Raw genomic sequence first — 15,420 nt, 5'->3', positions numbered from 1 at the left:
TTATTTGCCCAAATTACTTAAAAGTGGGGAAATTGATCCTGTAGTAAACAAGAAAGCTTAACACCCCTCTAGATGATGCCCCTGATGTGGAGTATTTCTTGCATGGCGTGGAACTGTCTGCACTAGCAGTGATCAATCCACCCAAAAGGATCGTTTGCAGTTCATTTTGGGACCATTTAAGCAGGAAGTTTTTTTAAAAAACAGCAGCAACACCAAAGGCATTTGGAGACCCACAAGCTCTCAGGTCTGAATGGATCATTCATCCTAAGAAAGACAACCTGGGAAAAATGAGCTAATTTCTAGGTGATTACAATGAAAATGTTTTTCTTTCTTGTATGAGTTTCCTTCAAAGGCCCATATAGCCCATTTATTAGAACAGCTGCTGGATATTTATGTTTATGGAGCATTCTTGTGTTTTTAATAATTTCCTCATTCTAGAGGCACTTTATAACAAATTGTTAAGACGTCTGTTGTTTTTCTCTATAGCTTAGTTTAAATATGTCTTCACAACTAATTTAACTCGTTCAATGTAACTATTTATTGACAAATGATTTTACAGAGCCACACCTTCATGCTCCTATTTATTTCTGTGGTAAGGATATATATTGCACTAGAATACGTGTGAATGACAAAGCACATGTGAGAATGTGCTTCAGGCTTGTTCACTCATATTTTTAGAGTCAGATTTCTGCAACTGTGAAAAATGCATAAGAGAATACTGAAAAGGCAAAGAGAACAGACTGATCAGTTACCCCAGTCAACAGCTATACTGAAGTCACAATTCTCCAGTAGCCTTGTGAATGGTAAGATGAACTAAGGTCAGAAGTTCAAACCTTGCCCAAGCCTTGTGTCAGGGAGAGATCTCAGAACTCTAATATTGTACAATTTCCTTCAGAGTTACCATTGTGTAGGTAGATTACCCAGTATTGTGAATATTTTGGGATGACCCTCAATCAGTCTTCCAGGCCCTGTTTGTCCATCCAGAAATTCAGTATTGTTTTTAAGAAAAGTAGTCATATACAGGAAAAAATGTTGCCCGAATTAGGGACAGTGGAATCTGGCAAGGTCTGTGGAGTCTCACATTGAGTGGTAAGAGAAGTGACTTCAAATCAGTTAGCAACTGGCTTTGATTCTAGACTGGTGCAGACTAAAATTCTAGACTTCAAAGTTTAGATTCTAGACTTTGCTAACTGAAATGCAATCAAAGCTTGTCCTTTGTCACCTCTAAACAGAATTGCACCAAAAAATTGGATCCATAGTCCTTTCTACTGCGGTCAGTGAAGCACGAACTTTGACATGGCCCTGCAGTTTTCAAGCTTAATTAGGATGTGGCAGTATTTATTATCCTTCCACCTGTCTCTAAACAAATCTGGGAGGGGGGGATAAGAGAGAGAGAGGCCAAGGAGCTGGATCTCTTGCCATATTTATGGCCTAAGTTGTTTGATTTTTCTGACTCTCAGGCATTTGTAAGATGACAAAGGAGAAAGGACATTCACCAGACAGTCACACTGGCTGGAGAAATCTGCACAGTATGGCATGAAAAAAAAAATTCTTGCTGGGGAGGGATTCTCTTGAACAGCTTTCTCAGTGTTTTCACAGTTTTTAGCCTAAATGTACGTAAGTCAATAAACAATAAAGTGACTGCTCCAGCTAAGCCCTCCTCCCCCTGTTTTGCTGGTTTGTTAATTGCAAGACTTGACTCAAGAGTTTGGTTTCAGTTGAGTAGTGAATTACAGAATCATCTGCTCTGAATGAAAGAATGGGTCTAACTTGATTTATTTTATTTATTTATCAGTTGCTTTTCTGCTCCAGCAAGAAGAGCACAAAGCAATGTTCAAAATAGGAATAAAAAAAAATCTCACAATATATATTATAGTTTCATTTGCAATCTGTCTCATGAAAGAATTTACAAAAGAACTTAGCAAAAACTGTGGTACAAATACCCAGAATTGTGCCCACGGGGTGAAATTACCCTTCATGATTGGAGGAGCATTAGTTTGAGTGCTGTTTCCTACCCTTATCCAAGATGAAGCAGTTCCTTTCTGTGCATGAATTGATTTAGAAATTGGCTTTGATCTCAGGAAAGGGCTTTCCCAGCACAGATCCAACACAAACTTAGGGCACAAGCCTATGCTTGTCTACTCAGAAGTAAGTCCCATTGTCTTCAATGGGACAGACTCTCGGGAACATGTGCATAGGATTGCAGCCACAGTTGGATGTTGTCTGTCTGGCCTATGAAATTGCTCACTTCCCAGTGATGTCAGAGAGAATAACAGTGGAATTCCAGGTCTCTGACATCAGCCTGACCTGAAATTTGCCTTGCATGTCAACCACCAAAATAAAATAAAATAAACCACCTGCTAAGTCTCGATTAGCAGAAGCTGAAGCTGCGTGTGCACGCAGAGACCCACAGACACATGCCGAGTCCAGTCCTTTCAAGGGCCAGAGACAGAGCACGTCCTGACTCAAGCCCTGCTCGGTAGGGGAAGACACTTTTAGCTCCTGGCTCAGAGCCACTGAAGTGCCACAGTGGAGCTGGGAAGAGGTCCAAGTTTGCAATCACAGACATCCTCGCACTTTCATTTGACTGAACTCATTTTACTTTTCATTCCCATCTTTGCTGGGCTGTACCCAATTGCTTGGGAGGAGCAGAGAGTGACCCTGACCGAGATGTGCTGGGTGTGAGGCTGGCTTGAATGCAGTTTAGCAGTGGATCAGGAGAGGGAGTCCAGGAGCTCTGAGAACCAGATTCAGGGGGTGGGGTTGTTGCCTTTGGCTGCTCCACCCTTACTTTGTGTCAGCAGGTAGAAAGGGCTGGCAGTCCCGGGGGAGGGAGGCAGAGAGCACAAGCTACTGTGGCGGATTGCCTCCAGAGAGCTGATCCAGAAGTGCTTTTCCTGGAGAGAAGCCATCTCACGGCATCTGCAGAACTTTCCAAGTGCCCTCCACCATCCTGGTCCCTGAAGAATGATTGCATCCTCTCCTCCAGCAGTCTTCTGGGGTTTGCTACTGAGAATGGGCTGTTTCGACCAACTGCCTTCCCTTTCCCTGCTCAGGTTTGCTTCTTGTATCTGCTGAAAGAAGGGGAGACTGTCCTGCTCCAGCTCAAAAGGGGGTTTCAGGACTGCGCCTGGAGTCTTGGCAAGCTTATTTTTAGGTTGCTTTTGGGAAACAGATTTCAGCCATGCCTGACTCACAAGCCTTCAGCCTGGAGTAAATTTTTCCATCTGATTCAGACTGTGGAATTTCACATTTACCTGTACAGAGCAGTTCTGTGAGTCTACTCCCCCCCCCCCCGAAATCTGTAGGTAAGGTTTAGTGCACGTTTTCACTGTGTGACTTTTTTTGTCCAGGATTGGTAGTCAAAACTTCCAGCTGTTACTTAGCGCCGCGAAGACCTACAGGTTTGCATTCCACTGTAAATTGTTTTTTTTCCTTGAGTGAACAACACTTTACAAGCAAGAAGTCTGGTTTTTCTACAGTTGTGAAGACTTTTTATGAAGCATATTTCTTGCTGCTGTTCAGGATGCCTTCACTTATGTTTCAACAAAGCACCTCTAAAAGCGGATATATTAATTCCGAAGTTTGCACAAGAATGGAATAAAACACACAGGTGTCTGGCTGTAGTTGTTTTTCCTGTTTGGGGCCTTTTTAACTTCTGAGGACCAAAAAAAAAAAAAAACCTTTGGGAGATGTCTTCTTTCTTTCATGAATTCTGGGAGCTGCAGACTGCACCATCTGCACTGAAACTGACAAGCCAATGGAAAATTCCAACATAGGAAATTAATTTTAATCTCAATAAGCAGGTGAGTGAGGTGTTGTTGTTAGAGGCCAAGATAATTTTTAAAAATAGAAACAGAAGATAATGATCTCACTTCCATAACTGGCCTTCTGTTCATAATTTCTAAATGTGAGTCTCTTCACAGTCCTGTGGCATCAAAAAAGACCACCGTAGTTCACATTATCAGAAAAGCTTGTACTTTGGGGAGCAGAATATCTGGGAAAAGCCACTCACAGGTCAGACATCAACCAGGGTTGCTGAGGCCATCGGATATTGGCCCTCTTGTCCATCCAAGGATCTTGCAGCCCATAAAGCTTTGGGAGGAAGTGTCTCCCTTTATTAGCATAATAGACATACAACACACACACACATATGTGTGCGTGAAGCGTCTCCCATGGGGGACTGTCTCCCTTGGATCAGCTTTGACACTCTTCCCCAAAGGATCGAGGAGTTGTTTGTGCCCTGCGTGGTGCCTGCCTGCCGCGTCCTGCTCACAATGCCTGAATTCATCTGGAGGTGGAGGCGGAGAAGGACCTGATCTGGGGTGTTTGCAGTCTCGTGAAGGTTGAGGCCTTTACACACGTGGCACCAAGAAACCCGCACAGGGAGGAGAAGCGAGGAGCACCCATCTGGAGGAGGACCAGCTCCAGGGACCTCTCCCTGGCTTCTCAGCGGCTCGGTTCCCAGCAGTTGCGAGGAGGGCTTTTCATCCTCGGCCATTTTTGCCTGTTGTTGGAACCTGCTGGCCAGGAGGACACGTTCCAGCGCAGTATGTGTGGCCAGAGCGCACAGCTGCAGCTGGGAGCATGAGTGTTGGCCCCCAGCTACAGCTGGCAGTCCTCTGGCCTTGGCTGCTGATGGCTACACTGCAGATCCGACTGGGCTACTCGGGACTGGCGCTGGTGGCAGCCGAGCGAGCCTCAGCCCAGAAGGCAGTCATCCGGGTGGTCCCCTTGAAGATGGAGCCCCTCATGCTGGAAGGCGTTTTTGCAAGCGTGGCAGAAGTCACTCCAGCAGAAGGGAAGCTGCTGCAGGTAAGAGGACCTCCATCCACACACACCCCCCCTGACCTGCTGCCTGCTATGCTCTTGCCTTCTTTAGTATAACTCAAGTCACAGAAATGTTCTTCCTCATAGAGGTGGCACCTGGAAGCTTTCCAAAGTGCATTTTAAACATATACGCATTTACGTTTTAAATTACTCCTCTTATGGCTTCTAATCAGCTAAGTGAGCATAAATTTAGGGTGGGGGCAGGGAAGTTAAGTTGCTCCCATTGCAAAGAGCTTCCATTGCTCTTGTGAATGAAGTACAAAAGCATCACAGTCCCCAAAGCCCCCCAATCCTCTGGGACACTCCATCTTGGTCTCCTCCTTCCTCTTTGAATCCAAATTCTCCTTTGCAAATGTTGGTGCTCTCCCCCTTCTACACCCAACAGACAGCCACATTCCTAGGAGAGAGTCAAGCACCTGCTAGCCCTGATGACACAGAAACTTCAGTCACAGATGCTCTTATTTGGATCACAGAGGGAGAAAGTTGCTCCAAGGAGTTGCCCACAGGCCATGCAGGCAGTCAGGAGCCCTCCTCCTCTGATGTGGAGATCAATCTATTGTGATGATGCACAGCTGCTGGTTTGATTTCAAGTGCCATCTTGCCTTGCAACCTGTGACTCACCCCGAAGGGTCCTCACCTGACTGGAGTTCATTGTTCTCCAGCTGAGTAATAGAAAGCCAACCAATGCTGCATTTCACAGATCTGCTTGAAACCCTGACCACATTGCAAATGACCAACAAGGGCTGTGCCAGCTGGACTGAAATGGAACTAGGAACTGAGCAGGAGCTTTTGGCTGAACAGAACTAGGTTTAGAGTTCCTTTGGAGAGCAAGTGTTTGAGAGAGAGAGAGAGAGAGAGAGAGAGAGAGAGAGAGAGAGAGAGAGAGAGAGAATGATTTGCCAGTCTTATTGAGATGTGACTTGCCAACCTGACCTAGTGGGTCTATATTCTGAACTATGAGTTTGCGAATGCAGCTAGCCAGGGACATGGAAAAGTGGGTGTCTTCTGTTGGAATCCTCATGAAGCCTTAGCTTGGATCATGAGTTGGACATGGCATCACAGACAATGTGTTTGAGAGCTTTCCCTTTCCAGAAGGGCCCTAGCTCAGGGACAGAGTAGAAGATCCCAGTTTCCATCCTCAGCACTTCCAGTTGAAAGGGTCTCAGGTCACGAGAATGTCTCTGCCTGAGGACTTAGACAGCTGCAAGCAGTTGTGGATTAGATGGGCCAGGAACTCCACCTCAGACAGCTTCATCTGTTGTGGGCAACCACAGCTCAGCAGCAATTCTGCAAGAAGTCCCAGTTTCTGTTTTCTGGCATCTCCACTTGAATGGAATGTGAGTAGCAAAATTGGGAGTAACCCCTGTGTAAGGCCCTGGAGAGCCACCTCCAGCCAGGGAGAACTATCTGGAACTATAAGGACCCTCTCATAGAATACTGCTTCATATGTTGCATGATCTGTGACAAAAGGGTACACAAGCACAGAAAATGATGAGGAAGCCCAATTAACAAGCTGGGAGAACCCAATTATAACAGGAGTGAATAATTGCTTGGGGGGGGGTTCATTTGGCCTGTGAGCCTTATGTTTGACCTCCCTGCTCTATAGTGATGACCCTCAGTTCAAATTCTTGTTCAGAAAATCCAAGTAGCTTTGGGAAAACCACTTTCATTCTCTTCCCAAAATGCAAAATGGGTCTTTAAATCTGGTCTTACCTGACAGAGCTGAATAAGATGTTTCTAGGGTAGAACATCCTCAGCGCACACTCAATGGGACTGACTTCTGAGTAGCCAAGCACAGGATTGGTCTGTAGCAGGGGGCTGCCTTAGCTTCGTGGTCAATAGTGGTTGTGGTCCAATCCCCCCATTGGGATCAACAGACATTTCCCTGTCACCTGCAGTGGATTTGGGGTACAGCCAGTGAGTATTGTCTGTGGAGCTCCTTGCCACAGGATGTGGTGATGGCATCTGGCCTGGACGCCTTTAAAAGGGGATTGGACAAGTTTCTGGAGGAAAAATCCATTACGGGGTACAAGCCATGATGTGTATGTGCAACCTCCTGATTTTAGAAATGGGCTATGACAGATGAAAGGGAGGGCACCAGGATGCAGGTCTCTTGTTATCTGGTGTGCTCCCTGGGGCATTTGGTGGGCCGCTGTGAGATACAGGAAGCTGGACTAGATGGGCCTTGGGCCTGATCCAGTGGGGTTGTTCTTATGTTCTTAGTATTCCAGTAAGATGGTCAACATCCATTTTGAGAGGGCTTGGCAGGGTGGCCACCTGACCGGGCACTGATCAGCATTTGATCTGTTACAGAGGAGCTGGGACTTCTGTAAGCCTTGGTCTGTGCAGTCAGAAGGATGACAGGCCACCTCCATGGAACAGAACATTCCTTCCCCTAGGCCACTTTTGAATTAGCCACAGTAGTGGGAGCTGGTCCCATTTCTTTTTCCATCAGAAAAGGGTAGAAGTCTCCCTTGCTCTCAGCTTTGCTGTGAGACCAGGAGCTAACCGCAGGCCTGTCAACACGATCCAGGCCACTGGCAGAGAGGGAAGGCCGTCTTTCAGGCAAGAAGCTGCAGGCATCTTCGCAGACCTTGGAGATGTCCAGCTCTCACAAGCCAACCAATCTGCGTGGGCAGGGTTGGAAGGAAGGAGGATTCCCACCTCCTTCCAGACCCTGATTCCATGCACTGAACTGTCTCCATGGTCATTTTACTGGGGTGCAACTACTTCTAAGAGTCCCTTGTCCTGGGGGGGGGGAGATGCTAAAATGGGGTTGGGGAGCTGACTCTGATAGGGGCACGGCAAAGTACAATAGTGTGATTTCCTGTAGCAGCAGCAAAATTACATGTCTTTTCATAAATGTATCCTTCATGAAACCAAGGAGGTCCTTTCCTCCCATGACTCCCATTCAAAGAGGCCATTACTCACACCTTTACTATTGAAAAACATTTTTCTGCATTCCCGTGTGAATGTAGCAGTCAGTCTCTAGACGCTGTTTCCTGTGTTCTGGTCTTTGCACAACTGGTTTTTGCCAGTTTGACGCCTCTGATGGATGTATACATCTGTATCTGGAAGCAAGTCTGAGACCAGAGAGTCGGCCTTCACCGTATCCATTTCAAAGGGTTTCTGTGGGCCAATTGTACTTTGTGCCAGCAAAGCCCACTTATTGGTTAATAATTATACAAATCAGCAGCAAGGAAATGCAGACAATGGACAAGGGAAGTTAAAAGATACCCATTAAAAAATTCATGACCCATGTTCGGTTCAGGACAATCAGGAGAGATTCAGGTCAAGTGAAATTTCCACCGATGCAGAGGTCAGCTTCTCCACGGGATGTGGCTGCTATGATGAATGTAGAAAGAAGTGGCCTGGAGCATCAGTGGTCTTGTGGATATCTGGGCTCCTTTGCCAAAGAATCTCAATAGCAGCATCTTGAAAGGCAACATTCTGAAAACCAGCAGAATGGCAGGACCTCCACCACAGTGGTCAGATCAAAACTCAAAAGCAAAAGCAAAAAGAAGAGGTTCTTCTGAGTCATGGACTCTGTAGTTTTCTTAAAGAAATGGATGGGCGTACAGTATTCTTACCCAAACCATCTGACTTTCCCAAGGGTGGCTAAAGCTGCATGGAGAATATCCACCACATCCTCCTTCGATGGTGGTACCTGTGATAACTACCTGTTATCAGGCATCCCTGTGAGTGTGGATAAGGCCCAGACCTGGAACAGGGCAGGTCTTGCATTCACCAGCAAACCGCAGTGCTTATTTCTGGTGTCACCATAAGCTGTAGTCATGTTGTGGGGTCATCAATGATGGTTGGTCCCCAGGGAAGGAGATATGCTTCTGTGTCGCCTGGGATGCCCAGAAGGCCTCTGCAGCATCAGAAGGAACCACAGAGCAGTGGTAAAGCACCTGCTCTGTATACAGGTAGCAGTGCTGAAAAAGCCTCTGACCAAGAGCTCTGAGGAGCCAGTCTGAATAGACGGTACCAGCCTAGGTGGACCAAAGTTCTGACTCAGCAGCAAAACAGCCAGCTTTGTATGTTGATGAGCAACAATCGACAGTGATGCTCTTTTGCCTTTAGCTATGGTGACATCGAGGTTAGATTATTGTAACGCGCTTTACGTGGGGCTGCCTCTGAAGACGGTTCGGAAACTGCAATTAGTGCAGAATGCGGCGGCCCGTGTGGTCACTGGAGCTAGGCGGTTTGACTCTGTCAGCCCGCTTCTCCGGGGGCTACATTGGCTGCCCATTCGTTTCCGGGCCCAATTCAAGGTGCTGGTTTTGACCTTTAAAGCCCTATACTGCTCTGGGCCAGGTTATCTTAGAGATCGCCTACTCCCGTACAATCCGGCTCGTCCTCTCAGGTCATCAGAGAAGGCCTTTTTACAAGTGCTGCCGCCTAAGGAGGTACGTGGGGCGGCGGCAAGAAATAGGGCCTTCTCAGTAGTGGCACCAACGTTGTGGAACTCCCTTCCCCTTGACTTGAGAATGGCTCCCTCTCTTGAGTCCTTTCGGCGAGGCCTGAAGACCTTGTTGTTTAACCAAGCCTTCTGACGTTCTGGCCTTTTTAACATCTTTTATATATCTTTTAGTTGCTTTTTTACAGGCCCGATTCCTCTAAGAACTGCTGTTTTATGCTCTTTTATTCTGACTCTTCTGACTACTGTTTTTATGGGTTCTGCTAATGTGTTTTTTAATATGTTTTTATCTGTGAAATTATGTTTTAATTTGTTTTATATGTTGTTAGCCGCCCTGGGTCCCTTTTTGGGAGAAGGGCGGGATAAAAATAAAGTTTTATTATTATTATTATTACCTCACGTCCCAGTGGCTGGAGCACCTGCTTTGCCTATGGACAGCCTGGGTTCAGTTCCTGGCAGCATCTCTAGTACGTGGTGATTGAACCTTCTTGGGGGGATTTAAGACTTGCATGGACCTGATTTGATGAGCCTGTTCAGTGATCTTGCCTGGTGGTTGCCCAAGTAGAGTGCACCTCTGCACCTTCCCTTCAACTCTCAGGTGCACAGCAATGCTGGTTTGGTACTCATGACAAGCAGGTGTTCCTGGGTGCACTCAAGGGACCTTCAGCTCCATCTTGAACCAGCTGCATGACCACCTATCAGGCTGTTGCTTGTAGGAGGTGTTATCAGGGGGCTACGCTGTGCCCCTGGAGATTCTCCTGGATAACGCCTCCCCCATGTTAATGTCTGTTTTCAGCCTCTGGGAAGCTCTCATCATTTGTCGGGAGTGTGACATCCTCACTCCTGGAGAGCCTTTGATTGACAAGGGCCTGCTTCTGGCAGGACTCTTTACTGGAATTCAGCACCTCGAATGGCAGTTTTTCCTGCTAAATGCTTACTGCTTAGCCCATCTGCTTACAAGTTAAGAAATGAACAGCCAACCAGGGATGATCTTATCAGGCAGGGTGAACTTCAGTGCTCCCAACACAGAGTATCCAAGGTAATAATTCTCCAGATGCTATACAAAGAGAGAGAGAGAGAGAGAGAGAGAGAGAGAGGTGATAAAATGCAGACTCCTCATTGTCTCATCTCAGACAGTGATCAACTGGAGGATGCAATAAAATCAGGGGATGTAGGTTGGTGTTCTGTATCTCTCCACACCTTCATGGAGAAGGAGATGTCTATCACTGGTTATTAGTCATGATGGCTGTGTGGAACCTTCATGTTCAGAGGTAGTAGCTTGACTCAGGGAGAAGGCTGTTTGGGTCTTGTGGACCTCACTGTGGGCCTCCCACAGAGACCATGCCCTCAGAAACACCTAACAATGTATACACACATTCACAGTCATTCTTGATGTAAATGTCTCTAGACAGCGGTTTCAAAATAACTACCGTGTCCGAAAGAGAAGAAGTTGAAATGTGGGGGAAACATTTGAGGTGGTACAGTCCCCACATGGAGATTGTACCACCTAATCAAACTTGGCGCTATCCAATCACGTAAGTTTGCCATTTTCAAAGTGAGAAACTGTTTAGCAAGGAATTCAAGGACACTGAGCCTGCTCTGGCTTCCTCGTGCCTCTACCCAGTGGTTTTGAAAGAATATGAGTCCTGGTGAGGCTTTACATCTTTCTTCATTAGAAAACAAAATGGTGGTTAGTTTGGAACAAATATCCTAAAGATAGAGCCGTTTGACTATATCAGGCTTGCACAACATGAGCTGTGCAGGTCCGTAGTGAACGCAGCCCACTGCCTCGCTTATAATCCCTCTGAGAGCATTTCTACACGTGCTGGTCCAGCCCTCTTCCTCGTGAAAACAACTGCGGCCTCACAGGTTGGGATCGGATTGGGGAAGCGCTGGGGGTTCTCTCCCCAGATGCACGACACAGAGTCGGTTTTCCCAGCCCTTTGGGAAGCTTAGCAAGCCCCCTTTGCTTCCCAGGCCTCGTGCCTCAAGTGTGTGAATTGCTGGACGAGCAAAAGTCCGAGAGAGGGAAGAGGAGACTCCGGAAGTGGAGCAGACCGGAAGGAAAAGGGGTGACTGGGAGCCCAGACCTGCAGCAGTCCAGAGGCCCTGGGCAAGCATCTCAGGGGAGAGGACAGAGAGATGGGAGACCAGACAGGCCCACCGTCTTCCAGGGGGATGGGAAGCAGGGGGTGCAGGTGGAATGTGAGGACTAGAAGTCGGCAGGAAAATGTTGGTCTGCAGATGTGATGCAGCCCCTTTGCTGCACTCAGAGAAGCCACACGGTGCTTGTAAATGAATAAAAATATACAGGGGGCCCCTGTGGCTGCTCTAGTGTCCACCTCTGTCGGCCTGTGAGGTGCAAAGTGCTCTTCATCCGCAGCCACGTCTGATCACAAGGGCATCAGCACTGGCTAAATTAAAAAGCGGGAGGAGGTGGAATTTGGCTCTGTTCTGAATCCATCCCACACGCCCACTTCTTGGGGGGGCGGGGGGGTCATACGCACACCACACCTCCTCCCGCGCTTTTGCTCAGACCTGGCATCAGGTGAGACCATCATCCGACCCGGTTTGAAATGAAAGCAGAGGTGCTCATGAACACAGCTGCAGATTCAAGGCCTTCGTGTAGTTTTGCATGACACTTTCCTCCTGTGCCTCCTTTCACGCCATGCTTGGTGCTTTTCCTCTCCTCCTTTATCCCCACAACAACCCTATGATGTAGCTGAGACTGCGGGGTGATGATTGACACACACCCCTACCACTTAATGAGCTTTGGTGTTGGGTGTGCATTTGAGCCCAGCCTCATCCAGCTTAAAGATACTGTCTCAATTCTTTACAGGTAACCTTTAATTTAATGGGGGGGGGGGTGTCTGTTAATGCTGAGAGTCCGTTAAATCTGCATTTAAATTAGTGGCGATACATGTGTGCAAAATGTCTATGACTCGTTTTGAGTGATGCAGAACCTGTCCGTCAACATGAGGTCCATCAAATGGAGGGTTCATGATGCAGCCATTTGGGCTGCTTTCAATGGCAAGAATTCCCACTGCACAGTTCACTGGCCTGTTGATTTGGGGAAACAACCTGTGTGTGGGCACAGGTCTGGCCTCTCTGTTCTTCTTAATAGTGGTAGAGGCATCTCATTCAGAACCCTTGGGCAGGTGGTCTTTTGTCACTGGTAACACTGACTGATGCCGACAAACCAGCTTCTGATACTGGTTAGAAAAAATCATGCCGGGAATAGTTAGAGTGGACAGCAGGATGCTCTTTTCCCTCTCATGCAACACCAGAACCAGGGGATATCCACTAAAATAAAGTGGCAGGAGAGTTAGAATAGACCAAAGGAAATATCTCTTTACTCAGAGGATAATCATTCTGTGGAACTTCTTGCCACAGGATGTGGTGATAGCACTTGGCCTGGATGCCTTTAAAAGGGGATTGGACAGTTTTCTGGAGGGAAGTTCCTCATGGGTTACAAGCTATGATGGATATGTGCATCCTCCTGGTTTTCGAAGTAGGCTACCTCAGAATGCCAGATGCAAGGGAGGGCATCAGGATGCAGGTCTCTTGTTGTCTTCTGTGCTCCCTGAGGCATCTGGTGGGCCACTGAGATCCAGGAAGTTGAACTAGATGGGCCTTGGGCCTGATCCAGCGGGGCTCTTCTGATGTTCTTATGAGGGGAAAGAGGAACTTCTCATCACAGGGGGTGCAATCAGAATGCCTTGGCCAAAGGGACATCAGTCCATTAATGCAGTTATGGGTTTCTGACGGCTCCAACGTGACTGGGGCCATGTACAAGATCACCATCCTGGGAGCACCTGTGGCAGCATCCGTGACTATCCTGCTCTTTCACAGCTTCTGTTCATTTCAGTGGGGCTTGTACAGGAGAACTTCCTGCTGGATTGTACTCCGTCCTAATTAGTAGAGTGGGGGGCCATGCAGATTCTCCCACCACATGTTCCTGGGCCAGCACTGAATGCCTTCCTCCCCCCACCCACATTATAAAAACCACACACACACACACACACACACACACATGCTGCAGGTGAGTGATACACCCCTGCAAAAAGGGCTCTTATCTTGGTTTTCCAAACAATACCAAGAGGGTCAACACGGAGCTCTGCTCAAGGGCTTGCCTTCCTCGTGCTGCTGGAGCGGCTGCCTGGTGCCTGGGCTGCTTCCGCCCTCGGCCTCAGTTCCATTCGCACACACAAAAACATCCTAAACAAACCTGCAGGAACACTTGGCCTTTATGCTGCCTGCCATAAAAAAACAGCCAGGCAGAAGAGGCACTGAGTGAATCGCTGCTGGCAGCTGCCATTGCTGGGGCAGTGAGGATTTCCCTGCCCTGTCACTTCCACGTCCCACTTTTGCAGCTTGATTCTGCACTCCACTTCTGCAACCGGGAGCAATTCTTGCATTACTCCAGGAATCAAGCCATGCGCAGGCTGCCACAACTCTCAGTTCTTTGGGCTTTGCAATGTTCCCCCCCCCGTGAGCTGCCAATGGGCGCACATAAAGCACTGCCAGAAAACAACCCTGATGATTATGTCCGATTGCAGCTGCAGTCCTAGACTACACACTTCCCGGAAAGTAAGTCCCAGTGAACATGATGGAGTTTACTTCTGAGTGCGTAGGATTGGGCTGTAACTCGCAATTTTTGGCTCTGGTGCATTAAAACACCACCAGATGCAAAAAAGCATCTTGCAGGACTCATCCTGGTGGTTGTTTCCCCACCCCCCCAGTGTTTTAGCAGTATGTGCACGTGCACTGGGAATGAAGAGGGAGGAAAAGATGTGGTGGGACTGAGACTTGTAGCCAGTGGCATAGCTAGAGGGGGTGCCATACTAAGTTTTGCAGGGAGCCTCCCCCTCCCCTTTGGAGCCATTCTGGGTGGTGGGCACAAAACAGAGGCACCTGCCAATGGCTCCAAGGGGGAGGGGGAGGAGCTGCTTGCTCGCCCCGGTGAGGCTCCCTGCAAAACTTAGTGCTTTGCACCCCTCTAGCTATGCCACTGTCTGTAGCAAAATATGCATGAGCAGTATTGGAAATTCTAGCTAGAACCAGGGAGGATTCCTAAGGCGCTGGTTCCGCTTTGGAAATCAGGCCCAGCAATTCAGAACTCCAGAATGCAGTCAGACATTCGGAGGAAGAGTTTTCGAGGCATCCTGAGTGACAGAACGTTCCAGCCAGTTTTAAAAGGACACCGTTGCTGGCGCTGCTGCTGCGGGAACATGACCCGGCCTGCACAAATATTTCTCACATTTTTTCTTCTCCCCCTAACAATTATTTCTGTAAGCAGTGGGGCTCACAGTCAGATTTCCAGTTCTTTCTGAAGGAAGGAAAAATGCCCCCAGCCTAGGAACGTGTTCAGGAGATCCCAAGATCAGCAAGGAAGTAAACACGATCAGGTTTAAGAAGTTATGGGGGTCCGTTGCCAGCCTTTTGGGACCATGTATGTTTAGACGGAAGACAACTCCATGGCATTTCCTGAGGCTTATGCAAGTGGCGCTTTGGTGAAGAGAGAACCTCATGTTGTAGGGCCAGAGCCTGCTTCATCAGAGCCAGGAAGGTGGGGTGTGCTGGGGACAGGGGTCCGTTGCGCTCACCCTACTGGGGCATTGGATGGGCCACTCTTGGAAACAAGATGCTAAACTAGATGGATCTTTGGCTAGAGCCTGCAAGGTGCGTTCTCAGGTGGGCCTATCAGCAGCTGCCAGCCCTGAAAGCTGAATATGGCCTCCAAGTACAATATGCTGGGCCTGCAGTGGTTCCCATACTTTTGAGCATTGGGACCCTCCTAAAAAAAAGTTTTACTTATCAGCTACTCAGCCTCTGTGGCTAACGTGGGGATTGGGTAGCAGGGCTCCCCCCAGTAGCCGGTTGTTTAACCCTTGATGCATAGAGCCTAACCCGCCTTGCCAGTTTCATGAACCACCAGCAATTGGGTAGTGACCCCACAGGTGGGCCACAGACCCACAGTTTGGAAACCGCTGTGCTGGGATGTCAATAGTTACGTAGGGATTGTTATCTTCATGTGCTATTTGTTTGATCCATCAAGGTTCTTCTTATGTTCTTCTTAACCACAATAATTAGGAATGGAACCTCCCTGTCCTGAAGCACTCTACCAGAGAACCGGATTCTGGGGGCAAACCATGGAGGGAGTTATT

At 48.0% G+C, this 15,420-nt stretch overlaps 1 protein-coding gene across 1 annotated transcript in view; it reads left to right on the top strand.

The window, feature by feature from the left end:
- Positions 1–4,587: 4,587 nt before the first annotated feature.
- RNF43 (ring finger protein 43) overlaps positions 4,588–15,420 on the top strand; it is a 34,848-nt gene continuing 24,015 nt past the window's right edge. The window contains exon 1 of the mRNA XM_066636489.1: positions 4,588–4,815. Coding sequence (XP_066492586.1) covers positions 4,588–4,815 — 228 coding nt within the window. The remainder of the gene's footprint in view (positions 4,816–15,420) is intronic.

This window comes from Tiliqua scincoides, chromosome 8, assembly GCF_035046505.1.
Source record: "Tiliqua scincoides isolate rTilSci1 chromosome 8, rTilSci1.hap2, whole genome shotgun sequence".
Lineage (NCBI taxonomy): Eukaryota > Metazoa > Chordata > Lepidosauria > Squamata > Scincidae > Tiliqua > Tiliqua scincoides.
The sequence above is the reverse complement of the archived record's forward strand: the minus strand, read 5'-3'. Positions and strand labels throughout refer to the sequence as shown.